The sequence below is a fragment of the Callospermophilus lateralis genome, chromosome 1 (assembly GCF_048772815.1).
Source record: "Callospermophilus lateralis isolate mCalLat2 chromosome 1, mCalLat2.hap1, whole genome shotgun sequence".
Classification (NCBI taxonomy): Eukaryota; Metazoa; Chordata; class Mammalia; order Rodentia; family Sciuridae; genus Callospermophilus; species Callospermophilus lateralis.
In genome coordinates, this window is record NC_135305.1 from 216,735,097 (window position 1) to 216,762,367 (window position 27,271).

Genomic DNA, 27,271 nt, shown 5'->3' on the forward strand with positions numbered 1-27,271 from the left:
CCTGAGGAACAGGGACATCAAAAGCTCACTGAGGAGGATCTGCAGCAGATCAGTCTAATCTCAGGACCTCTGACATCCATTTGGAATCTTATTTGGAAAAGGCAACAAAGCCAGATATCTAGATCTGTAGATTCTACCTCCTTGGATATATAAATTTTTATAGTTTAATGACTAATTATCACATTTCATAATAGAATAGTAGTTGCTACAATTGGTGGGAAACAGGAAGGGGAGATTTTAAAATGGGTACATTTTCAGTTTGTGAAGATGAGAAATTTCTGGAGATGGATGGTAGTGATGGTTGCACAACCCACATGAGTGTAATTCATGCCACTGAACTGGATAGTTAACAGTGATTTAAATGGTCAATTTTTTGTTCTGTATATTTGACAGTTACAAACAATGACAATAAAAGTCACACTGGTATTTGAAAAAAAAGAAATGAAAGAAATGAATAAATATTATACATGAGCTTACTCATTAGTAGAGGAGTCCAAATTCTTTCATGGTCATTGATTCTCCTCCTCCTCCTCTTCTTCCTCCTCCTCCTCCTCTTCTTCTTCTTCTTCTTCCTTTTCCTTCGCTAATATTAGCAAGTCCTTAGTTAGTAGGATAAATTAGTCCAAACTGGGTAAAGATGAACCCTGTGCATTGAGCCTCTAGGGGTATATAATATTCAATAATGAGTCTATGCTTTGGGACTTTTGGTCTGATGGCTCCAGTCCCATGAATTCCATGCCTGTGTCTTCTCCTCTCTTAGTTGTCTGCATTATGAAAGTCTTTTGTGACATTGATAATATCAATCCTGAGGATGGAGCCTGAACCTTCATTGGGCATCAAACAACCAAGGGACATGGTACCTGCAGTCCTTGAAACACAGAGTCACTGCTTAACCCAGTAAGTGCTGAGAGAGAGAATGAATAGAGGAGACAGCCAGGGGCAGATTGTTTATTAATCATCATCAGGACAAAAATGGCAGTTTGTGTGGTCGGGTGGCAGGATACAAATACATAACATTTCAACTGTGAGGACTGCAACATTTATGTTGTGGTTGTCATGGAGTCCCAGAAATCTCATTCAAACTGTTTCTTTCCTTCCACACTGGTTCTTTCATTTCTTATTTCCAAGAACTGACACTTCACTTGCCACAGAGAAGGCATCAAACATAAAAATCATTGAATATACCCTTCCTTGGTTCAAATAGTGGCCACAATCACTGTGGCCTCTGTACACTGAGCACTTTCCAGACTGTCTATACTTTCCTCCCTTTCAGGAATATCCCATAGAGTTTGAGACACAGTGCCTGTGATCCCACTTAATTGTACTGGTAACATTCAGTTATTCAAGAACCATTGCAGACATCTTCATGGGATATAAAAAAAAATCAAGCAGAAAGTGAAGAGGTCAGGTACATTTCATTTCTTGAACTGAGAGACATTTTAGAGTTTCACATAATTCTGGCTCCAGTTCCTTTTTTTTGTGTGTGCTTTAAGCCTATTTATTTTATATATTTTCAAATTTATTTGTTCTAATTAGTTATACATAACAGTAGAATTTTGATACATCATACTTAAATGGAGTATAACTTCTAATTTGTCTGGTTGTACATGATATAGAGTTACACAGGTCATGTAATCATATATGCACTGAGAATAATAATGTCCAATTCATTCAACTATCATTACTACCCCCATGTCTCCTCCCCTCCCTTCACTTCCCTTTGTTTAGTCCAAAATACCACTGTTGTGCCCCCTGCACCTTATTGTGAATTAGCATTTGAATATCAGAGAAAACATTCAGTCTGTGGTTCTTTGGGATTGGCTTATTTTGCTTATCATGATATTCTCGAGTTCCATCCATTTACCCACAAATGCCATAATTTCATTCTTCTTTAAGGCTCAGTAATATTCCATTGTGTATATATACCACATTTTCTTTATGCAGTCATCTGTTGAAGGGCATCTAGTTTGATTCATAGTTTAGATATTGTAGATGGAGCTGCTGTAAATGTTGATGTGGTTGCATTACTGTAGTATGCTGATTTTAAGTCCTTTGGGTATAAACTGAGGAGTGGGATAGCTGGGTCAAATGGTGGTTCCATTGCAAGTTTTCTGAGGAATCTCCATACTGCTTTCCAGAGTGGTTGGACCAATTTTTAGTCCCACCAACAATGTGGGAGTGTACGTTTTCCCCCACATTTTTCGCCAACATTTATTGTTTCTTGTATTCCTGATGATTGCCATTCTGACTGGAGTGAGATGGAATCTCAGTGTAGTTTTGATTTGCATTTCTCTAATTGCTAGAGATGTTGAACATTTTTCCATATATTTATTGATTGTATTTCTTCTGTGAAGTGTCTGTTTAGTTGTTCCAGTCCCTTTTTGACAATTGTATTCATCAATAAACTTGTTCTTTTCTTAATGGCTGTTTTATGTTTTTATTTTATTTTATTAGTGTATTAGATATATATGTAATATTGGAGTTCATTTTGACATAATCATATAAGCATGGATTATAATGTGCTCTATTTCAGTCCCCATTACTTCCCTTTATCTTTCCTCCTCCCTCCCCCATTCCCCTTCTCTACTCTACTGGTCTTTCTTGTATTTATTTATAGTTTCTTTTTTAAATTAATATTTTGTAGATATACATAAAGATGAAATTCACTGTAGAACATTCCTATATGTACATAGCATAGTTTGATCAATTTCATTCCACCATTCCTCTCTTTTCCCATACTTCCTCCTTTCCCTGAATCCTATCTATCTGTCTGTCTGTCTATCTATCTATCTATCATCTATGTATCTATCTATCATCTATCTATTTGCTTTTGAGGTACCGAGAATTGAACCCAGAGGTACTCTCTGCTAAGTACCTAGCCATTTTTATTGTATTTTTTAAAATTTTGAGACATAGTCTTTCCAAGTTGCTAAGGCTGGACTTGAACTTGTGATTCTCCTGCCTAGACCTCCCAAGTGACTGAGACTATAGGTGTGCACCCCTGTGCCTAGGTGAATGCTTTATTTAAGAAAACTCTATATTGACCAAATATTAACTAAGCTCCAACCTTACCTTATGTGGCATGCATGTTATAGAGATGGGTGTTATTCTATTTCCAGTGATCAGAGAGGTGGTGAGATTTACACACATTCTGTGTAGTAGCAGGTCAATAATACAGGACTTAAATGTGGATGTCCTAATTCTCATTCCAGGGCACTGTCTCTTCTACTGGAAGCATGTGGTAATATTCCCCACATAAGATGCAATTTCTTCATGGTTTATCATGAAAGGATTATTAATATACTCTATAAATATTTTTATGGTATACAATAAGGATGTAGTTGAGAACGAGTGATCATTTATTATGACAATATAGGTGATCAGAAATAAAATTGAGCATGCATCAACTGTTGTAATTCAAACAACTATCCTTTACCCACACTGTATTTGAAAATTTTCTCTTGTTTGATATGAACAGAGGCACAAGAATTTTGAAATGATTATTGTATTAATAAACTGACAAATATTGTGTATCCCTCAGGTAATGCCATGTACCTGTTAAAGCGTTTGAAGTTGATGTATGTGCTTATATCACCACATGTTGATGTAAACTAGTATATTTCAGGGGCCATAGATTTTGTGTTGTAGACTACTTAGATGAGCTTTAGTTACTTCTTAGGTAAGTTTTTAAGAAACAAATTTTAATTAATGCATAATAATTGTACACATTAATGGGATTCAGTATGATATTTCCTTACAGGAATACAGTGTGCACTAATCAACTAATCAATTCTAATCACCCTTACCCCAACCCTCTCAATTTTCTCAATGTCTAGTAATCACTATTATAATTCCAGGTTGACTTTTTTAAGCTTCCACATAAGATGGAGAACATGTGGTATTTTGTCTTTCTCTGTCTGGCTTCTTTCACTTAGCATAATCTCCTCCATTCCTTCCACTCTGCTTCAAATGACTGGATTTTATTCTTTTTTTATGGTAGAATAATATTCCACTGTGGATATATGTACCATGTTTTCTTTATCTATTCATCTGTTAATGGACACCTAGGGTAATTCTGTATCTTAGCTATTGAGAGTTGTGCTGCAATAAACATGGGCATGAGGGTGTATATTTGGTATGATGATTTCTTCTTTTTTGGGTTTATTTTCTTTCCTTTGAATAAAGAAGTGAAACAGATAGATCAACTAAATCATATGTTAGATTATTTTTACTGTACCCATTAATACATAAATCAATAGTGACATGGAAACACTGACGGGAAAATCTACCTATCAATTCCATGGCAGTGGTTGCCTTTGGGGGACAGGTGTGTAGAAGAAGGTAATCATGCAGAGATGCCCAGAATTCAAATTTCCCACCCTGTTATCAAAACAGTATAAAATATTAGGTATGAAACAAATGTTGCTTAATTTTTGAACTTTAATAAAGAGGTGTGTATTATTCACAGAAATAAGTAATATTTTCCATTTTTTTGTCTTGAAACTTGTATTGGACCTGGGGAAAGAGAAGGGTGAATTAGTAGTAATATTAGGGGCTGGGGATGTGGCTCAAGCAGTAGTGCACTCGCCTAGCATGCATGGGGCACTGGCTTCGATCCTAGCACCACATAAAAATAAAATAATGATGTTGTGTCCACGAAAAACAAACAAAAATATTTTGAAAATTAAATATTCTCTTTTTTAGGCTTACATTCTTTTCTCTTTTTATTAGTACATTTAACTATGTAGAATAAATGGCTTCATTGTGGCATATACACATATTCTTTTTTGGGTTTATTTATGCAAATAACATACTTTGATCATACCCACCTCCTCATTAACCTCCCTTACACTCCTCCTTTTCCCTTTTCTCTAGTGATCCCTCTGTTACTTTCATATGTCCCCCACCCTTTGTTCCACATGTACTCCTTTCCTTTCTGAGTCTGGCTTATTTCACTTAACATTATGATCTACATTTTTATCCATTTTCCTGAAAATAACATGATTTTATTCTTTTTTATGGCTGAATAATACTTTATTCTGTATATATGCCACATTTTCTTAATCCAGTCATCTGTTGATAGGCCCTTAGGCTCATCCCATAAATTGGATATTATGAGTTGTGCCATGATATATATGGGTATGCAGGTGTCTTTATAGTATGCTGACTTTAATTTCTTTGGTTATATGCCCCAAATCTTATAGATGGATTACATGGTATTTCTATTTTTAGGTTTTTGAAGATATTCCAAACTGATTCCTATAGTAGCTGAACTAATTTACATTCCCAAAACTGTGTATAGGAGTTACTTTTATCCTCATGTACTAGTCAGCATTTTTTTGGTAGTTTTGGTGATAACTATTCTGACTGGGATGAGATGAAATCTTAGTGTGGTTGTAATTTATATTTCCCTCATGTCTAAAGGTGTTGAACATTTTTTTTCATGTAATTGTTGGCTATACATATTTTTTCCATTGAGAAGTATGTGTACATTTCATTTGCCAATTTATTTATTGGGTTGTTTCTGTTTTTGATATTAAGTTTTTTGAGTTCTTTATATACTATATATGTTAATCCCTTTTGGAAGAGTAGCCCATAAAATGTTTCTCCCATTCTATAGGCTATCTCTTCTCTCTATTGGTTCCTTTGGTATGTAGAAACTTTTTAACTTGAAACAGTCCCATTTGTTGATTTTTCTTATTATTTTCTGAATTATTAGGAACTCATTGCTTATGCCAATGTCTTGACATTTACCCTGTGTTTCTTTTTTCTAACATTTGCACTTTTTAACTTGAAACAGTCCCATTTGTTGATTTTTCTTATTATTTTCTGAATTATTAGGAACTCATTGCTTATGCCAATGTCTTGACATTTACCCTGTGTTTCTTTTTTCTAACATTTGCACTTTGGGTCCATAGTTAGGTCTTTTATTAATTCTAAGTTAACTTTTTATATAGTGTGAGAGATAGGGATTCAAGTTTTATTCTTCTACATATGAATATCCAGTTTTCCCAGCATCTTGTTGAAGAGTCTGTCTTTTCTTCAAGGTATGTTTTTGGTGCCATTGTCAAGGATCAGATGACTATATTGTTAGTGATTTGTCTCTGGGTCCTCTATTCTATTCCATTGATTTATGTGTCTGTATTTATGTCAGTACCATGCTGTTTTTGTTGCTATGTGTATTTGGAAATCGAGTATTGTGATGCTTTTAGCATTGCTCTTTTTGCTCAGGATTACCTGGCTATTTGGGATCTTTCTGTATTTCCATATGAATTTTAGGACTGTTTTTTCTAGTTCTGTGAAAATGTCATTTGTATTTTTATGGAGATTGTATTGAATCTGTAGATCATTTTTGGTTAATATGGCAATTTTAACAATATTAATTCTGCCTATCCATGAACATGGGAGGACTTCCCATCATCTAGTGTCTTCTTTAATCTCTTTCTTCAGTGTTATGTAATTTTCACTGTACAGGTCTTTTCACTTCTTTGGTTTGGTTTATTCTTAAGTATTTTATTTTATATTTTTTGAAGTCATTGCAAATAGAATCATTTTGCTGATTTCTTTCTCAGCCGATTTGTTATTGTTGTATAGAAAAACTATAAATTTTTGATTGTTGGTTTTGCATCCTGTTATTTTGCTGAATTTGTTTATAAGCTCTAAAAGTCTTCTAGTGTAGTCTTTAGGATATCCTAAATATAAGATCATATCATCTCAAAAGAGTTATAATTTGATTTTTCCCTTTCCTACTTGTATCCCTTTTATTTCTCTATCTTGCCTATTTGCTCTGGCTAAAGTTCAAGTACTATATTGAATAGTGTTTCAGTTATCTTTTCAATAATGTGACCAAGATCTCACAAGAACATTTTTAGAGGAGGAAAAGTTTATTTGGCACTCATGGGTTCAGAGGTCTTAGTCCATACAGGACCAACTCCATTGCTTTGGGCTTGAGGTGAGGTAGAACATCATGGTGGAAGGGTGTGGCAGAAGAAGGCAGTTCTGGGCATGGCCCCAGGAAACAGAGAGAATTCTGCTCACCAGGGACAAAATATGTACCCCAGAGGTACACCCCAGTGACCTACCTCCTTCAGCCACACCTTTCCTGTCTACAGTTACTATCCAATTAATCCATATTAGTGGTTAGGTTAAGGCTCTCATAACCCAATAATTTGGCCTCTAAACTTTCTTGTATTTTTTCACACATGATCTTTTGGGGGGGGGGACACCTTATGTCTTAACCATATCAAATAGGAAATAGTAAGAGTGGACATCCTTATCTCAATCCTAATTTTAGAGGAATGTTTTCAATTTTTTTCCCATTTAGTATGCTGTTGGCTATAGGTTTTTCACAAGTATGTTTTATAATGATATGGTAAAATACTTCTATATAATTTCTTCATAACTTTTACCATAAAGGGATATTGAATTTTGTCAGTAGATTTCCCCATATATATTGAGATGACTGCTTTTTATCCTTGATTATATTTATGTGGCGTATTACATTTATTGATTTGCATATGTGAACCACCTTTGTATTTCTGGAATGAAATCAACTTGATCATGATTTATGTCTTTTTAATGTATTATAAAATTTCTAAATGCCAAGACATATTCTAAGGCAGTTATTAGGGCTTGGGATAACAAATACATTTTCCCTAAAATTATTTTTTTAGGTTTGTTAGTCAGATCAGGAAAAAGCTAACTAAAACAGAATGTGGTAGCAGTGGGTCATTACTGTGACTAACCTGACTGTATGGTTCAGAAGTTTTTGAAGCTTTTTGGAATTTGTAGGAGGAATTTTGGAAAGTTTAGCACTATAACCTGGAAAAACTTTTGAATGTTATAAGTGGACCTTAATGGGAAATTCTGGTGGGAGCTCAGAAGACCAGAATGCTGGTATAACTGTGGATAGTAGGGGCAGGTTCCAAAGGTTTCAGAGGAAATAGAGGATTCTACTGGATATTGGACTAGAGGCCATTCATGTTGTGTTCTGGTTTGCCTGTGTCCTGAGACTTTCTGTGAGGCTGATATTAAAAGTGATGGACATCTTATAGTGGCAGAAGAAATTTCTAGGCAGCATAGTATTTAGGCAGTGGAATGGGTATTTCTGGCACATTTTAGCCAAATTTATTATGGTATTCAGGAGCAGAAAGCAGAAAGATTTGCAAATTTTGGACTTGAAAGGTGGGAGTAAAACTGGGGCTAAAGAAATTGCAGTTGTTAAAGACATTACTGCCAGTAAAGGAATGCTTAAAGACTTTGCCAAGAGACAATAAGAAAGATGTCTTGAGGGCACCCCAGGAATTGGCAATATGACACTCATCTCCAGCTCTAGGGAGTAAACGTATATTCCTTTGAGAAGAGACCAGTGGGGCACTCTATTTGCACAGGGAAGCCTATGAAGTTGTTTCAACATGCTCAGGTGCTCAGGCACTCAGAGGCTGGTGCAGCTTTGGACCCTAGAGGCTTGGCTACTACTCAAGATGACAGCAGATCTTGGCATCAGTCACGTGGTGCTGGTTCTGTAGAAATGCAGGATGCTGGAGTTAGGGGAATTTTCAAAGGAAAAGGATTTGAAAGAAAGGCCTTGGAAATCAGGCAAAGTACAGCAGGATTAGAGTCCTTGTGGGCTGCCTTTGAGAGGGCATTGTGTGGAGATGTGAGGAGAAAGCCAGAGTTGCAGTGGAGACCCCCGAGATTAAAAAATGCCATTATTTTGGCACATCTGCAGAGGAAAGCTACAGGATTTGAGCAGAGACAAGAGAACAGACAGACCATGTGGTCTGCAACCAGCAAAAACACAGGGGCAGATGTACACACTCCTTCAGAGAGAACCCCAGATGCTGGACATAGAACTACAGGGCTTGTTTGCCCAGTTGGAGTTCAGTCTTGTTTTGGTCCCATTTCTTCTTTCTATGCCCCTATTTCTCCATTGTGGAATGCGAGTTCTTATCCTGTACCTTTATAAATTGGATACTTGTAACTTGCTTTTGAGTTTTGCAGGAGTTTATGATGAGAGTTTACCATGAGTCTCAGGGGAGACTTTGGACTTGGACTTATGGGCAATCCTGGAACTGTTGAGACAATGGGGACTCTTGAATGTGGACTAAATGTATTTTCACCATGAGATAAGAATGAGCTTTTGGGGTCCACGGGCAGAATATTATGGTTTGAATGTTAGATATCCCCCAGAATCTCTTGTGTGACACAATGGTAGGAGATATAGAAGTGAAATGATTGGGTTATAAGAGCCTTAACCTAACAGTGCATTAATCCTCTGATAGGGATTAACAGTTGGTAACTGAAAACAGGTGGGGTGTGGCTAGACCTAAGGTTGGTCACTGGGGGTGTACCTTTGGGGTTTATATTTTGTGGTGGTGAAGAGGGTTCTCTCTCTGCTTCCTGGGGCTATTTATTTATTTATTTGTGGTACCAGGGATTGAATCTAGGGTGCTTAACCACTTAGCTTCATCCCCAGTCCTTTTTATTTTTTTGAGACAGGGTCTCACTAAGTTGTTTAGGGCCTTATTAAGTTGCTCAGGCTGACTTTGAACTTGTGATCCTCCTGCCTCAGCCTCCTGAGTCACTTAGATTATAGGCATGTGCTATTGTACTGAGCTAGTGCCATGTTTTGAGCTACTTTCCCCCACCATGATGTTCTGCCTCATTTCAGGTTATGAGGAACGGAGTTGGCCATCTATGGACTAAGATCTCTGAAATGGTGAGCCCCAAATAAACTTTTTCTCCTTAAAACTGTTTTTGTCAGGTTTGTTGGTCACAGCAGTGAGAAAGCTGACTGAACAGCAGTGGTCCTCAAAACCAGTGTAAAGAAGGATCACCAAGAATGCCATATGCAGATATTCTGATTACATAGGTTTGGTTTGAGACCAAGGCATCTGAATACTTTAAAATATCCATTGGCAAGTGTATTGATCAGTGGGACTTAGAGCACTAGTTTATGCAATTTAATAGATTTAAAAAGGCTTTTCTTACAACTAATAATCTTGATAACAATTATTCTCATTTTCATTCTATTGTACATATGCTATAGTATTTCCTGTAGTATTTGAATTTTTCCCTAAATCATTAATTGAATAATGAACCCAAGTTGTTCATAGGTAGGTAAAGAAAGAGAATTGCAATGTGTGAATTTGAAAGTTTTGATGTGAACAACAATTATTTAGGCATAAGAAGTTTGGGACTGACACCTGGGTTTTGGGGCTTCCCTTGAATCTAAAGATCTCAACAACTTATTAGAGGGTTTATGATCAGAAAAGAATAAAACCATACTGTCAGGACACTACATAAAGTAGATTAAAAGGAAGAGTCAAAGAGGTGCTTTCTACCTCACATATTTTACTGAGATTGTATGGGGTTAATACAAATCTGTATAACAGAACTGAGAAGTACTGGTAGTCTATGGACCTCAATTGTGAATAAATTACTTGTGAATATTTGAATTTTAAATATATGGAGAGTCATATGCAGAAACTAGAGCAAATTTAGGGAAAAACATGTGGTTTGCATATTATAAATTTTTAGTGTTAGCATTTCATTTTAGAAATAATTGGTAGGTGAAATGTACACTACTACTACACATGTGTTCTATGATGTCATCACTTATGTGCATTTATATAGTACAATGAATTAATTTCTCATGTTTCATAGTTGATAATGGTAATCATTGTTGGGAGAGGGAGGAATGTGGAGTTATTAATTAATACAATGTTTCAGTTTGATAAGATAAAAAGTTCCTAGAGGTGAATGTTGGTGATGGATGTACCACAATGTGGGTTTAATGAATGTTGTTGATTTCTGAACTTAACAATGGTGAGAACTGTAATGTATCTTTGGAATTTAAATTTTATCTAACACAAATAGAAATTATTTTTTTAAAAAGTTTATGATTTTTTTTCTTTTTTTAATTTGTTTTTAGTTGTAGTTGGACACAATATCTTTATTTCACTTATTTATTTTTATGTGGTGCTGAGGACCGAACCCAGGGTCTCACATGTGTGATGTGAGCACTCTACTGCTGAGCCACAATCCCAACCCAAAAGTCAATGAATTTTTTAAAAAAGAAGTGACAGGGCTAGGGCTGTAGCTCAGAGGCAGAGCACTTGCCTAGCATTTGCGAGACACTGGGGTCGATCCTTAGCATTGCATAAAAATAAACAAATAAAATAAAGACATGCTGTCCATATTCAACTACAAAAAAATTAAAAAAAGAACTGACAGAAATGAATAGTACACATGATCTTCCTCCTTTGTCAATATTCATTTCTCTCTTCTTTTTCTTCCTGTATTAATAGTAGGAAGCCCTTGGAGTTTGTGATAACCTGGACTAATTTGGCTAATTATGAGCTCTGTGCATTGAGCCTCAAAGGTCATATAGTAGTAAATAATCAGCTATGACTTTAGCCCTTCAGTTTGATGTTTCTGGTGCAGTTGGCTCCATTTGTGGCTTCTCCTCCCACAATTAACTGCATCAGGAGCCTCCTGTCTGAGACTGCACTGATGCCAGTCCTGTAGACAGAGATGTACTCAGTGGGCAACAGGCAGGGTAGGGGCCTTAAATCTGCAGTCTTTTGCCTTGACCCAGCAGAGAAGCATCATCATCCAGTAAGTACTGAGGGAGATGAAGGATGGAGTAAGGATTGTCAGAAGCATTGTTTCCTATTATTTTGATGATCAAGCAGTTTGGATAACCTAAGGGAGGATGCCTATGTGAAAAATTTTAGCTATGAGGACTGTAACATGTACATATGGGATTGTAGTAGGTGTCCTAGAAATCTCCTCTTAAATTTTACTTCCCGTATACAATGAATCTATTTCCCACAGACATCTCATCTACTATGGCAGAAAATTAGTCCCTCTAAACTATTTCTGAAGTACCCCCAAAAGATTATGATGGACATAATGAGGATGACAGTGACCACATCATAAACCATTATTGAGATACTCCAGTGTTGGGGTTCAAGTGTGCAGAGTTTAGCTCCCTCAGGCCTGACACTTTGCAAGAGCTGTGGCTGTGATTTAGGTCAGCTGAGGCAAACCTCAGTTAGGAGGAGGAAACGTTCTCTTCCCCTTATCGCAAGTCACAAGTTCTGCATGGTTTGGCCAAGAGGAAGAAGCTTCCTGCATACTTGTCCTAGGAACAGTACATTCTGAAGAGATAAATGCCTGCTCAGGGGAGTAGACAATGTCTACAAAGAACTTTAGGAGGGTACTTATCAAATAAGCAGGAATGATCTGAAGTTAGCTCTGTGTATCCGCTGAGGCATGTTATCTGGGCAATGTGGGCAAAGTGTTATTGAAGAATTGCTTGCTTTGTTAGAAGAAGAATATAAAAGGAACTTGCAAATAAACCTCAGCATGAAGTTGCAATTGCTGCCTTCGCTCTGCATCCCCTGTGTCCCGGTTATTTCGTGACCCTTACCCAGGGACCCGAACGCACTAGACGTTCACACTCCAGAGGGCCAGGTGTTGAGCTATGTGTTCTATGTAGATTGTTTGAATTCATCTGTGTAGTCTTCCCCAAGCTGTAAGTGCCACATTCATTTATTTTACAGAAACTAAAGGAGCTCAACATTTTTATGTAACTTGTGATGGGTGTTTGGGTTGAATGCACTGAAACTGTTAGAATTGAGCTGTGTGACTAGAAACACAGAGCACCTGGGCACAAGAGTCTTGGAAGGTTGTTCCCTGGACCTCTTAACATCTTTTCACTTCCCTGTCACTCCAGGAAGAAACTCCTTGCTCTTGGAACTCTTCTTTCCGCTTCATCAGGACAAGCATGACAGTTTTGGTAATCAGATGACAGGATATGCAGTTTCACCTATGTGGATTGTGAAGTTTACATTCCTGTTTATGGTGCAAATAGCAGAAATAATTATTAAAAATTTTAGTTTTCAACCACACAGGTCCTGCATATCACAGAAATATTACAAACAACAGTAAAAAATTGATGCTTCTAAATTGTTTGTTATGCACTCCAAAATGATTATAAAGGTGATGTAAGGATGTTGAGGAGAATTGAAGTAACCATCACATCATAGGCTGATGTAGAGGGCTTCCTAAGTGTCAGGTCCTGAGCAACATGCTTGGAGTCACTTGTTTAATTTCATGGGCACAGTCTTACTCTAGTTACATATGCTCACATTATTATTACCTTACAGGAAATGAAAGAACACATTATATTTTTGTAACTTGTACTAATTTTTTAGGTAGAAAAGAAAGAGGCCATGGTTTGATTGGGTCATTTGAGTTGATCCATGTTTGATACAGGGCTTCATACCAGGAGGATCCTGGTAGATTGTCCCCTTGATGACCCACCAGTTATTTCATGTTCTTTCAATCCAGGAAGAGACCTCTTGTATATTGTTGCCATTCTTTTTTGGGGTTTTCTGGTAGATCAGAGAGCAGGGTAGCATCCATTATAAGAAAGGTAAGCATAGATCACAGGCAAAGTTTACAAAAAGTATAGGCACACCATAATTTAGCACAGATCTCTCTATTGATCCCCCTTGCAGGACTTTTATATAACAGACCACATCCCCCTCCATGTATGTCATTATCCCACTCAATCTAAAGGAGACACAAAGTCAGGTCTTGATTCATTCCTATGCTGGAAACTGAAAAGAATTAAAAAACATACTTGCAGTTAAGACCACTGACCCTCTGCTCAGTAGTTTCTGTTGGCTGGGAAAATAAAGACACTTAATGGATTGGATCCAAAACATGACAATTTAAATTTGAATCCTCTCTGTGTCTTAGTTGGCACAACTGCATCAAGTATGGAATGAACAGAAAATGGGTGCTCCCTGTGGAATTAATTTGTGACGTGTGTATAAAAAAGGGAAAAAGGAAATTTGTAATTATTATTTATTTATTTAGAAGTCTCTCATCAAAGAGATCATAGATTTATTCAAGGACAAGATTAAATGACTTTCACAGAGACTTAAAAATACATGTTAATGTGAACTAGTATATTTCAAATGTAATAGGTATTGTGTTTAGATTACTTAGATGAGCACTAGGTACTTTTTTTGGTAAATTTTAAAAATAAATCAATTTGTGAATATATAAATCAATTTTGACATGAAAACACTGATAAGAAATTATACCCACCCAACTCATGACTGTAACTGTGTTTGGGGACAAGTGTACAAGAATGAATTCCTGTAGAGATACCAAGAACTTAAGTTTCTTAGGTAATTATACACGACTATATCAAATGTTAGTCCTGATGTGAATATTATCAAATGTTTGTACTTTTATGTAGACAGTGTGTATTTTTCATAAGAATTGTTGATATTCATAGGGAATGTTCTAACTTCCAGGAAATATTCTAAGGCATTGGTTCTCAATGCTTGTTAAGAAGAAACTGCTCCAAATTTCAAATGCAATTATGATTAAATTGATTTTAGTGTGAGGCTAGGGTATCTGGATATTCTAAATTATCCACAGGTAAATAAATTAATGAGACTGAGAACCACAAGTTATGCTATTTAAATGATTTTAAAATATTTTTATTTACTCTAATTAGTTATACATGTCAGTAGAGTGCATTTTGACACATCATACATAAATGGAGTATAACTTCTCATTAGTCTGGTTGCACATGATGTAGAGTTACATGGGTCATGTAATCATATATGCACCTAGGGTAATAATGTCTGATTGATTCTCCCATCCTTCTTACCAACAAGCCACCTTCCCTCCCTTCATTCCCTAATTTTGTCTAGTCCAAAATTAGCATTCCCATGTCAGAGTATTTAAATGTTTTTTAACTACTTTCTTACAACACCAAATAAGGTAGTTACATATTATACCCACTTTACAGATGTGGAAATTGCCTGTGTGAGTTTTCATTATACCTGTTTTTTTTTCTCTTTTGCATTTCCCCCAATTCAAGCATAGCAAGACCTGACAAAGTAATGAAGCAGGTTATCTTCATGTAACCAAAGTAAGAGGATTTCAATCCATGAATCAGTGAAGACTGATAATGCTCCTCAACTTCTAACATTGTTCTAGTCAATACCTCTAAAATGGGTGTGGATAGAAGAGCCTGCAATAAAGAAAAAGGCTAAGAAGATTAAAATTTCCACAATTGAGTACTTTTTGTGTATAGACCTCAAGTGTGAATACTTTACTAAAATTTAAATATATACAGGGTACTGGGTGCCCATTTATGTTTTTGCTTTTTTCCTACCCTTTTTCCTATCTAAAGGTGTTCTAGCACTATGGAAACACAAAATCTAACACACATTTCAGAATTTTATTTTATGGAATTCTCAGGTGATCCAGAATTGCAGCCCCTCCTCTTTGGACTGTTCCTGTCCATGTACCTGGTCACAGTGCTTGGGATCCTGCTCATCATCCTGGCCGTCAGCTCTGACTCCCACCTCCACACCCTCATGTACTTCTTCCTCTCCAGTCTGTCATTGGCTGACATATTCTTCATCTCCACCACAATCCCAAAGATGATTATGGACATTCAGATTCACAGTAGAGTCATTTCCTACATATGCTGCCTGAAACAAATGTCTCTTTTTGCCATTTTTGCATGTATGGATGATATGCTTCTGACTGTGATGGCCTTTGATCATTTTTTGGCCATCTGTCACCCCCTGCATTACTCAGTCATTATGAACCCTCGATTCTGTGGCTTATTAGTTTTGACATCTTTTTTGTTTAGCCTTTTGGACTCCCAGCTGCATAATTTGACTATCTTACAATTTACCAACTTCAAGGATGTAGAAGTTTCTAACTTCTTCTGTGACCCTTCTGAACTCCTTAATCTATTATATTCTGATAACTTCTCTAAAAATATTGTCAAATATTTTGTTGGCACCATGTTTGGTATTTTTCCCATTTCAGGTATTTTTTTCTCTTATTATAAAATTATTTCCTTTATTCTGAAAATACCTTCCTCAGGTGGGAAGTTTAAAGCTTTCTCTACCTGTGGTTCTCACCTGTCAGTTGTTTGCTTATTTCATGGAACAGGCTTTGGAGTGTACCTTGGATCAGCTGTATCACATTCTCCCAAGAAGGGTGCAGTGGCCTCAGTGATGTATACTGTGGTCACCCCCATGCTGAATCCCTTCATCTACAGCCTGAGGAACAGGGACATTAAATGTGCCCTGAAGAGAGTTTATAGCAGAACAGTCCAATGTCAGAAACTATTGCATCTGGTTGGGACCTATGCAAGCATAGCAAGACCTGACAAAGTAATGAAGCAGGTTATCTTCATGTAACTAAAGTAAGAAGATTTCAATCCATGATAAATTATATTTATTTAGTAGACCTATGTTTTAAATACAACAAAGCTAAACATCTAGTCTGCATCAATTTAGGAAGAATGGCTGAGGTCAAAAGAAAAGATAAAACAAAAAGTGGGTGCAAAATAATTCAGCACAATCTCCCTCTTTCTCCTGTTTTAGGATATCCTAGAGGCTGTCCACATCTCCTTCATTCTTGTAATTGGCCCACTTGATTTGATTAATGTGATCAGATCTTGATTTTATTGCTACTTAGGAAACTGAAAAAAGTTTAAAATTAAGATCTATGAACCTCTGTTTAAAATATTCTGGTGTCTGGGAAGCAATGAAAAAGATTAGTGCATCTTAACTCTGAGATCAACAACTTACTTTTTTTTTTTTCGTTAAGCAGGGTTTGAAACTAGGTGCATTGATTCTATTGCTTGGTGCTTTAGATATTAAATTTCAATTCAGCAACTTACTTTTGACTCCTGTTGGCTTAACTTATTATTTCATGGATATAGAGCAGGTTGTTAGTGTCCCTGAGACTCAACTTTATCATCTGAGTTGAATTCCAGTTGATACAACTGCATTGAGTATGGATTAAAAAGATAATGGGTGATGTGTAATACATATGTGATCAAGGAATAAAATAGAGACAAATGTAAGTGAGATAGTTATTATTAATAATAAGTGATATCATATCATCTAACTAAAATGTCTTGCAATCTGAAGTTATTGCATTCCAATTTCTATAATGTTGCTCCTTAATTTGGTCCTTAAGTAAGTATATGCTGTATTTGCAGAGAAATGATTAATTCTCTTGAATTTATGATTTCCCAGAGACTATACCATTTGTGGGACCATGGACAACAAGAATTAAAATGTGTGTTGAACATCAAATAGGCCTTTGCATTGTACACAAATCCTGACCATAATTGGCATGGATGCAACACATGTGGCGCATTTCTGAGTGTACTTTCCTCCTGTTCAGGAATGTGCCATAGAATAAGGGGCAAGATTGAACGTGACTGTGCCTGAGTCATGGACACAAATCTCCTATACTTTCACTTAACAAGATCTACAGCATTCAATTATTCCAACCGTGCCAGAGATTTTTCATAAGCACTAAAAAATCAAAGGAGATACAAAGAGAAGGGATAGGAAAACCTTGTTGCTTGGGATGAGATACATTGTAGACTTTTAATATCATTCTAAGTTTTCAGTGTCCCTTGACAATTATATTTATCAGTAGACTTACTATTTCCTTAGTGATTAAATGCTACATTCTTAAAAAAAATAATGTCAAAATATTTATTTGGCTCTAAACATTGCTTATGTGCCACATATTGTGTGGTGATGAGGAAGACCCTAAAGAACAGCTGACCAGAGAGGTGGATGACATAGTACAGACTTCAGAACTCAATATTGGACAGTTGGAGACCAGAGAGACTTGGAGTTTGATTATCAGAGTTGGAAACAAGGACAGAATTCCTTGATCCTAAACCTTGACTAATGGTGGGGTCAGAGGGGAGGAGTAACACAGACAGAAAGAGAGGAAAAGCACATGGCTTACCTCCTTTACAGCAAGTGTAAAGAAAAGCAGACCAAGTTAAATTAGGACAAGAACAACAAAGACACTGCAGGAGATCAAGCAGTTTAACCCACGTGGTGGACTGAAGCTGCACCAGGCATGGCATCCACAACCAGCCAGGTTCCCTAGGAGAAATTAAATTAACACAGCTTCTCCCCACCTTCAGATAGCAACAGATGAGACCAAAGGGCATATCTCTGAATGGGTTGTCTCAGTCAACCATCTAGAGGGATCTTGTGGGGGACGAGTGTTAGCTGAAAGTTACTGAACTCCACTCCCTCTCTCTGTAGATAAGAGGGTTGGGATGGAGCTGATTCCCAGGAAGTGCCAGCCCTAACCCAGATGCTCCACACAGCCTCCACAGGAGCTCAGGTAAAGATGGGCCAAATGACATGCTATCCCCATTATGGTGACAGCTAAAACCCCAGTGAGTGGCACTATTTATAATAGAGGCCATGGATAGTTCACAAAAAGTCTCAACCTATAGACAACTGCCAGGTGTTTCAACTGCATCACCCTGAGTCAGTACCAATTGAGGGAGCAGGTGTCAACAATTAACAACCATGGGTATTAAGATCTCAGATGCAGGCTGGCTACCCACTGTCTATCCCAGTCACAGGGACAGTACTTTAATCACCTATATCAGCCTCATTGGAGGATTCTGTGCTGCAGGCAGCCCTCACCCACAGGCCCCACAGGTGCAGGTGGCCACCAAGTGCTTTGATATGACTTCTCCAAAAATCCCATCAGAGGGCAGCAGGCACCAGCGATTCACTGCCATGGGCACCAGGAACTCAAATGCAGGTGGGTCAACTAACTCTATAGCTGAGTCAAAGTGATGGTAACCTAGGGATCCACATCAGCCAGGAGGAAGGCTTCTGTACCACAGACCAAGCACAGACAGCCCCAGATAACAGGTCTCACACTTTCAGACAACCGCCTGCCTCTGATTCTTTAAAGAAACCACTTTGGAGGTGAGTAGGTGCACAGTGTCCCATAGCAATCAGTGTGACAGCCTTGACCACTGCACTGGATCAAGTAGAAACAGCCAGCAGACACACCACAGCCTCCTTCAAGCATGCAGGCTCATGCTTGCTTTTGAAGGGCTATTGAACAAGAACTGGCTGGTGATATAGCAACCAGGGAAGTAGCTCTTGTGCCCCACCACCTCTAGCAGGATTCAAAGCTGAAGAGTGGTGGACATTTTCAAAAGGTCCCAAATCCTGATGAAATCCAAACGAGGAAAACTCAAAAAGAAATTTCTCCACTTTGGCCTGGATTATTATAATTAGCTCTAAAGTCAAATTTGACCTTGCATATGTTATTCTTCATTCTGGATTCATAAATGTACTAGTATTTGACATTGTGTCCTTAACCCATTTGATTGTATTTCTTCTAATGTTTTATCTGTATTTAAAGTATTAACTGTATTTAAAATATTAACTGGAATCACTCTCTTTATTTTCTTGGAGTAGTTTATTTACACTTGTTCTTCTTAGTTTCTCTTTTCCCTCCTAAATTACTTGCAGCTGCCTCAAATCCATTCTCCATCCATCATTTTATCTTTTTACCTTGGTGTGTATTATTATTGAAAATGAGAAAAGGAGATTTTTCTTCCCAAATACAAACCATATACATTTGGAGGACTGAAAATAAAGTGTCCAATAAAGAAATAGGAAAACAGCAATGTCAGGTGACTGATGTTTTAGGTGAATAGCATGAAGAATAAACTTATTATTAGTAATAACACATTTATTTTTCCCTAAATGTATATATGCATCACACATTATCACATACAGAGGAGTAATAACACATTTATTTTTCCCTAAATTTGTATATGCATCACACATTTATCACATACAGAGGCCCTATTATCTATTTAATCCTTCCTCACTGGAGTTATCTCAACTAGAAATCAACTCAGATAACAATGCTGAGTCTCAGATACCAACACTTCCCCCACATCTCAGAAATGATAAGAACAGTAGAAAGATTAAAAAAAATAAATGGTTAGACTCTGAGTTGGGTCCACTAAATGTTTCATTATTTCCCAGCTGTCAGAAAGTTTTTAGCAGAGGTCTTATCCACAGGTACAATTCAAGTTATATTTTTAAAGTCTTCCAAGTTCTGTAAGAATAAAATCAAGACCTGACATAAGGTGACCTTTTGAGATTGAGTGGGCTATTTACAAGAATGGACGACCATGTAGTCAGCTGTAAGGATGTTCCAGAGTGGGTACAAGACAGAGATCTGTGCTGAATGATCACGAGTCTCCCCTACTGTGACCTGTGGCTGTTCTTCCATAGTGCATGCTGCAGGCACCCCACTGCTCTGCCCTGTGATCCCCAGGAATCCCAAAAGAAAGAACACAGAGGACAAGGCTCTCTTTCTGCTGATAAGAGAAATGGCTGATTGGCTTGTTGATGGGACAGCCTGCCAGGATTCTCCTGCATGATGCCCTGTGTTGATGGTCAGACAGCCCAATGTAAACATGGCTTTAATATTTTCTAACTATAAATGAGTACAAGTTACATAAATAGAATGCGCATTTTCTATTTGCTTTTTAAAATATTTTTATTCATGCAGTAGTTATACATAGTAGTAGGATTTATTTTGATAAACCTATATATGCATGAAATATAATTTGCTTCATTTTAGACTCCATTACTTTCTCATTTCCTCCCCATCTCCCATTCCCCTTCCTCTACTCTATGGGTCTTCCTTCTATTTAGTTATTGTTTTTAAATGGTGGTTTATAGATATACATTAAGATGAAATTCACTGTGGTGTACTCATATATGTGCACACCATAATTTGATCAATTTAATTCCATGGTTCTTCCTTTTCCTGTCCCTCCACCCTCCTCCTCTATCCTCTTCCTCTACTCCAGTGAACTCCCTTCTACTTTCACAGGATCCCTCCTTTTTTCCCTATTTTGCTCAAGCTTCTGTTTGTGAGAGAAAATGTACACTCATACATTGTTGGTGGGACTGCAAATTCGTACAAATACCCAGGAAAGTAGTGTGGAGATTGGCCAAAATCTAAGTATGGAATCACCATATGACCCAGCTATCCTATTTCTTCATATTTATCCTGACAAACTAAAATCAGCATTTCATAGTGATACAGGAACATCAATGTTTATAGCAGCTCAATTCACAATATCCAAATTATGGAACCAACCCAGGTGCCCATCAACAGATGAATGGATAAAGAAAATTTGGTATATATACACAATGCAGTTTTACTTAGTCATAAAGAAAAATTAAATTATGGCATTTTCTGGTAAATGGATAGAACTGGAAAACATCATGGTAAGTGGAAATAAGCCAGACACTTCTCATTTTGTATAAAACAGTAATAAAGTGGCCTACTAACTAAAGTGAGATGGTACACATGAAATGAAACAAATGACAGAACACATTGTTCAGCACCTGGAACCAGAGAAGCCCTCTTTATCAGTTCATGATCCTCTGGCTTCTATCATCCTCCTCATCATCCTTATCATCACTATCATAGTCCCTTTTCAGTGCTTAGGAAACTCTTTAGAAGGACCCATTTTGTGCTGTTGTGGGTGAGATTTCTATGAGAAATAGAACAAATGTGGGTAGAGAGCAAATTTTGAATAAGATTTCTGATCTTCCCACCTTAAACCAAAATGTAAACTTTACAATCCCCAAAGCTGAAATTTTCAGATGGTATCCTCCCATCTAGCTCTCCAAAGTGTGATGTTCATCCTGATGGTGAAAAAACAATATTCCAATAATCCTTCCCACATCCACTGGCTCCCTCTGCACTTACTGGGTTAGGCCGCTTCTTTGCTGGGTCATGACCAAGAAGTACAGATCCCAAGATCTACCCATGACTGGGGCTCAATTAGACTCAGGCCCTGTTCACGGCAATCATATGGTTAGGGTATCAACTACGAGCTTCTTGATGCATTCAACCACAGCAGGAGACACAGTATGCAGCTCTCTGGGATGGACCATCAAAGAAAAACACTAAAGCCACGGGCTGTTTATTGATTATTAAAGGACCTTGGATGTTAAATGCACAGAGCTCATAATTAGCCAAATTAATCCATGTTGTCCCAGTCTCTGAGGACTTTCTAACATTAATGGAGGAAGAATAACAAGAGGAAATGAATCCACCAAAGGGCTTGGACCTTCCCTCTACCTTGGAGGAAGTTCATGTACTATTCACTTCTTTCACCTCTACATTTTGTAAAGGTACGTCTGCTTTTTTTTATCCATTTTTATTGAGGTAAAGTATAAATAACAAAAAATCACCATTTTAACCATATTGAGTACCCACCCACCATGGTGGATTTTTTTTTAAGAGAGAATGAGAGAGAGAGAGAGAGATGAGCCCACTGTGAATGTTGATGTTTATAGTCATCTTTGGAACTGTGGAGGATGAGATATAGAAGTCAACCAAGGACAGGTTGCAGAGGAAAAGTGCGTGGCTGTGTGGAGGTAGGAAACAAACAAATGATGAGCAGTTCCCAAGCACCATAACCACATACAGGGACAGGAATCATCCAAGGAGAAAAGGCTGCAATTCCAGAACACCTGTGAGCCCAGAGGAAAGATTCTGACCCATGAGTAAGATTTTGTTCTCCTATATTTTTTGGACACCTTTTGGGAAATGTAAACAGGGTTGGGTCAAAGACATGAAAAAGCAAGCACTTACAACTCTGTTTATATTTTAATTCACACATTCACAAGTATTCACACCTGAAGTCCATACAACTTCAGCATTACTTCTCAGTTGTGACAGGCCCAGTCTTCTTAGAACTCTTGCATTACTGGTTTCTGTGACATTTATCTCCTATACACACCCCCTTTAGAGACAATCAACTGAGCAACATTTGTAGACTAAAATCAGGAGAGATAACAAGTCCATGATGGCTCTGTAATATATTCTATTCTTTGAAGAAGAAAATACAGAATAAAAAATGTCCATACCCTTTAAGGAAAGCCATTCTCGTTAAGATAAAATAAGAAGAGTCAAATATACCTCGATTTATTCCACAACAGTGGTACAAAACTGCATTTAGAATGCTTGTGAACTCTCTGTAAGAGCTAGGACTGCCCTATCTGAACTCTAGGTTAAAGTTGATAGCTTGTCATGTGCCATTTGTCCCAGGGTTTTTCATCATTCTTGGGTTTACCTTTTTCCCTTCTTTGTGGATAAAAGTGTTCAGTAAAATATGATTTATCTTTCTAAAATCACTTAATATATGACTCCTATTATTAATCTTGATAGATTTTAAATTTTGATAAATACACTTAGATTCCAAAAATCATGTTCTGGTTTGGATGTAATGTGTCCCTCAAAAGCTCATGTATGAGACAATGCAAGAAGGTTTAGAGAACAAATGATTGGGTTACCAGAGCCTTAACCCAATCAGTGAATTAATCACCTGATGCGATTAATGGAGTGGTAAGGCAGTGAGGTGTGGCTGGAGGAGGTGGAGCATTGGGGGTGTGGCTTTGGGGTGTATATTTGTATCTGGAAAATGGAGATATCTCTCTCTGCTTTCTGATTACCACGAGGGCTGCTTCCCTCCCTCTTCTACCATGATGTTCAGCCTCACCTTGAACCCCAAGGAATGATGCCAGGCTTCTGTGAACTGAGACCTCTGAAACCATGAGCCCTTGAATAACTTTCCTCCTGTACAGTTGTACCTGTCAGGTCTTTCAGTCACAGAAGCAAATAACCTGACTAAAATAACATACAACATTACTATCTACAAATGTGGTATCGGTACACACTACACTTACCTGTCAATGAGTAAAACATAATGAAATTATAAGAAAAAAATCTTAAATTTTTCATTTAATATAGGCTTATTTCTATCAACCTATTAAATCTCACTATAAAGCAGAGGTAGTCTATGAACCCTGACACTTCCACAATCCAGAAAGGAGGCAGAGAAAAAACAGCTGACTAGAAAGGTGGATGACAGAGTCAGTGCTCTAAGAGTCAATACTGGACAGTCTGAGGTTTGGAGAGACTTGAAGTTTGGTTACTGGAGAAGAAAATAAGGACAGAGTTGCTTAACCCAAACCCATACCAGGGAGAAGGGCAACAGAGAGAGAAAGAAAGAGAAACAGCACATAAACTCACCTCCTTAATAAGAGGCAGAAAGAAAAGCAGACCAAATCAAAGTACAGCAGAAGCAGTGGAGGACAGCAGTTTACCCCAAATTGTGAGCTGAAAGCCATGCTGGGCATGGAAGTCATTTTGTGGAATTCACAGCTGGTCAACATTCCTAGAAGGAATTATGTCAACATAGCTTCTCCCCACCTTCAGATAGCAACAAATAAAACCAGAGGGAGAACCTCTGCAGTGGAACATCTCAATCATCTGTCTGGAAGGAATTTGTAGAGGAATGGCTACTAGATGAATGTTGCTGGAAATCCCTCCCCCTCACTGTGGACAGCAGAGTGGGGATCTGAGAGCTGGTCACTCCCAGGAACTGCTAACCTAACTCAGAGCTTCACACAACCTCTGCAGCAGCTTGGGAAGAGATGGGAGTGGATGCCTGAGATGCACAACCCCTAGTAGTTGTCCTTGACAGGACAGCTGACTCAGTCCCAGGCAGAAGAGAGGCACTACACCCAAGATTTGCAGGCACAGGTCACAGCCTGGGTGATCTGCATTGGTCAGGGCAGGGACACTTCTACACCACAGACTACCATGGAGAGCCCACAACCACAGGTCCTGAGCTTGCAGACAGCCACCAGGTTCTATGCCAATTTGAAGAGGGCCCTGAGGAGGGGAACAGTGCATGGTGTCCCACTGCATTCAGAGCAACAGCCCTGATTCCTGTATCCTATACTCCTGCACCCAGTAGAAAGATCCAGCAGGGACAGCTCAGCACCCTCTGAGCATCCAGCCTCAGGCCCCTGGACTGACAAAGAAAAACTGTGAACTGGCTGATGAGGGGTCCATAGCAACCACGGGAGTGGCTTCTGTGCCCTGGCACCTTTGGGGGATAAAAAGTTGAAGAGTAATGGACATCTTCTAATGGCCCAAATCCTGATGAAGTCCAGAACAATAAAACTCAATATGAATTACCTTCTCCTTCACACAGTTTACTATAAACAGCTCTAACATCAACTAGGAACATACCTATATTATTCATTTTTATTTGATAATTGTTACCTTCATATTCAATATTGTGTCCCTGACCTATTTGATTGTATTTTTCTATGTTTTAAAGCATTGAGTGGAATCATTCCATACAACCACTCCTCTTAGCCCCTCTTTTCCTTTTACATTACCAGCTAGTACCTCAAATTTTGCCCCCCATTCATCTTTTTCTTCTTTTTTTTTTTTACCTTGGTTTATATTATTCTTTTCTGTCTTTTCTCTTCTTTTCCCAATTTTTCTCTCTTCCCCTTTAACACTTTATATAATGTGATAGCAATTTTATTATCTTTAATAATTAACTTTTCAATCTATTCCAGAGTACTACTACAAGTTTATACCTGGTTTAGAGGAACTGTGGAGAACACCATCAACAAGTTTTTGTTTTTCCAAAGGTTGAATAGTATGTGGCTTTTCTCTGAAGTGATTGTACTTAAGGGTTTAGTGTCATCTCTCAAAGTGGTGTGATCCTGGGAACTGCAGAGGACAAACACTGAGTGTAAGTGTCAATACATGGATATTCACCCAACCTAGGGCTTTTATGGGAAGGTCACTAAATAGTCCCTTACAAAAAGAGTAAGCTCACCTAAGTAGTTTACAACACAATACATATGGCCCTGAAATGTCTTGTTTACATCAACAGCTGGATTTGATCCTGTCTTTGAAGTACATCCTTTACAACAGATGCTTTAACACATACACAGACTTTAACTGGAGGGAGAAACATCATTCAATCTGTCAGTTTATTATTACAACAATCCTTAAAAGGTCCTGCCTTTCTCCATATCACACTAAAAAATTTTTATATGATATGAGGATGGACTATATTTGTTTCACTTCCAACAATTGATGGATATTCATCTTTACTATTAGACATGTATATTTGTTGTTCAAAGGAAAAATCAGTCATTATTAAAAACATTCTCATATCCTGAAGTTCTACTATTGAAACATCAGTGTAGTCTGTACAGTAATAATCATGCCATAACAAATCACCAAGAAATTTTATCTGGTGTTATGAATAATATTTCTATTTTGTACCACTAAAAGAGAGAATGACCTACAATGGAAATGAGAAAATGAACATTTAGTCCCATATCGATCACCTGCTTCTATGTGCAGTAAGTATATACATCTCTCCACCTCTCTGCTTATACTCATTACTCAAAGTGGAGAGAATAACACTCATCTCCAGGCCATGTTGGCCACCTAATGGAAAGAATTTCATTACAATGAAAAAAAATGAGCCTAATAATGAATCAAATTTTCAAATGCCCTGGAGTCTGGAGTGATGTGAATTCAAAAATATGTCTCAGGATGAATCATATTTACCTATACCCTTCTCTTTCTACTTTTTCTTTAGCATATCCATAGAATAACTTTTTAAAATTTATGAGCCATCTGATCATTATTTATACTCTCTGTTGTGGCAAAATGCACATAATAAAAATTTATCATTTCAACCATGGTTTAATTCACAGTTTGATGGTATTAATTGCATTCATATTTATAGGAAACTATCACCAAGATCCATTCACAGAAATTCTTCACCTTTCTAAACTGAAACTTTATACCCCTTTTTAAGTTAGAAAAACTGATAAATAAAATGTGGTATATATTCACAATGGAGTTTTACTCAGCCATAAAGAAGAATAAAATTGTGGCATTTGCTAGTTAAGTGGATGGAACTGGAAATATCATGCTAAGTGAAATAAGCCAGACTCAGAAAGTCAAAGGCCAAATATTTTCTCTCATGTGTGGAAGCTAGAAGGAAATATGGAAAACAAATGAGGGTAGAAAATCTTGAAAATAGAAAGCAGATCAGTGGAGTGAGGTAAGGGATTGAGAGGAAGGGAGGACAGATGGGAAAAGGGAGAAATAGTGGAATAAAATTGACCAAACCATGCCATAAACATATCTTTATGTATATTTGTAAACCACCAACTTAAAAAAATCAATAAAAGAGTACCAAAGTGAGGAAGGGGAGCAGGTGAAGGGAAAAGGGAGGGAAGGTAGAAGTACGTAGATTGAAATGGAACAAATGTATAACTATAATGCAGTAATAAAAACATTTTTCAAATTCCCTTTATTCTCATCCAAAAACCCCAACAACTATCATTCCACAATGAAACATGAGAAATTAAAGTTATCAACTACAAAATAATGTAACCAAAGGGGTGGGATTTACAGGTCTAGGTGCTAGCTTTTATTGCTTTTTTCCAAACTATTCATCAAATGGACATCAAAGATCCTGAGG

General features: G+C 37.4%; 1 protein-coding gene across 1 annotated transcript; it reads left to right on the forward strand.

Moving 5' to 3' along the window:
• The first annotated feature begins 15,260 nt into the window (after positions 1-15,260).
• LOC143400588 (olfactory receptor 7E24-like) lies at positions 15,261-16,259 on the forward strand. Its single transcript, XM_077110270.1, has one exon. It carries the CDS (start codon positions 15,288-15,290, stop codon positions 16,257-16,259), a length of 972 nt encoding a protein of 323 aa, XP_076966385.1. The 5' UTR covers positions 15,261-15,287.
• The last annotated feature ends 11,012 nt before the right edge of the window (positions 16,260-27,271 follow it).

Excerpts from the sequence above, each read along its gene's own strand:
- LOC143400588 (XM_077110270.1), top strand. The coding sequence starts at position 15,288 with ATGGAATTCTCAGGTGATCCAGAATTGCAGCCCCTCCTCTTTGGACTG.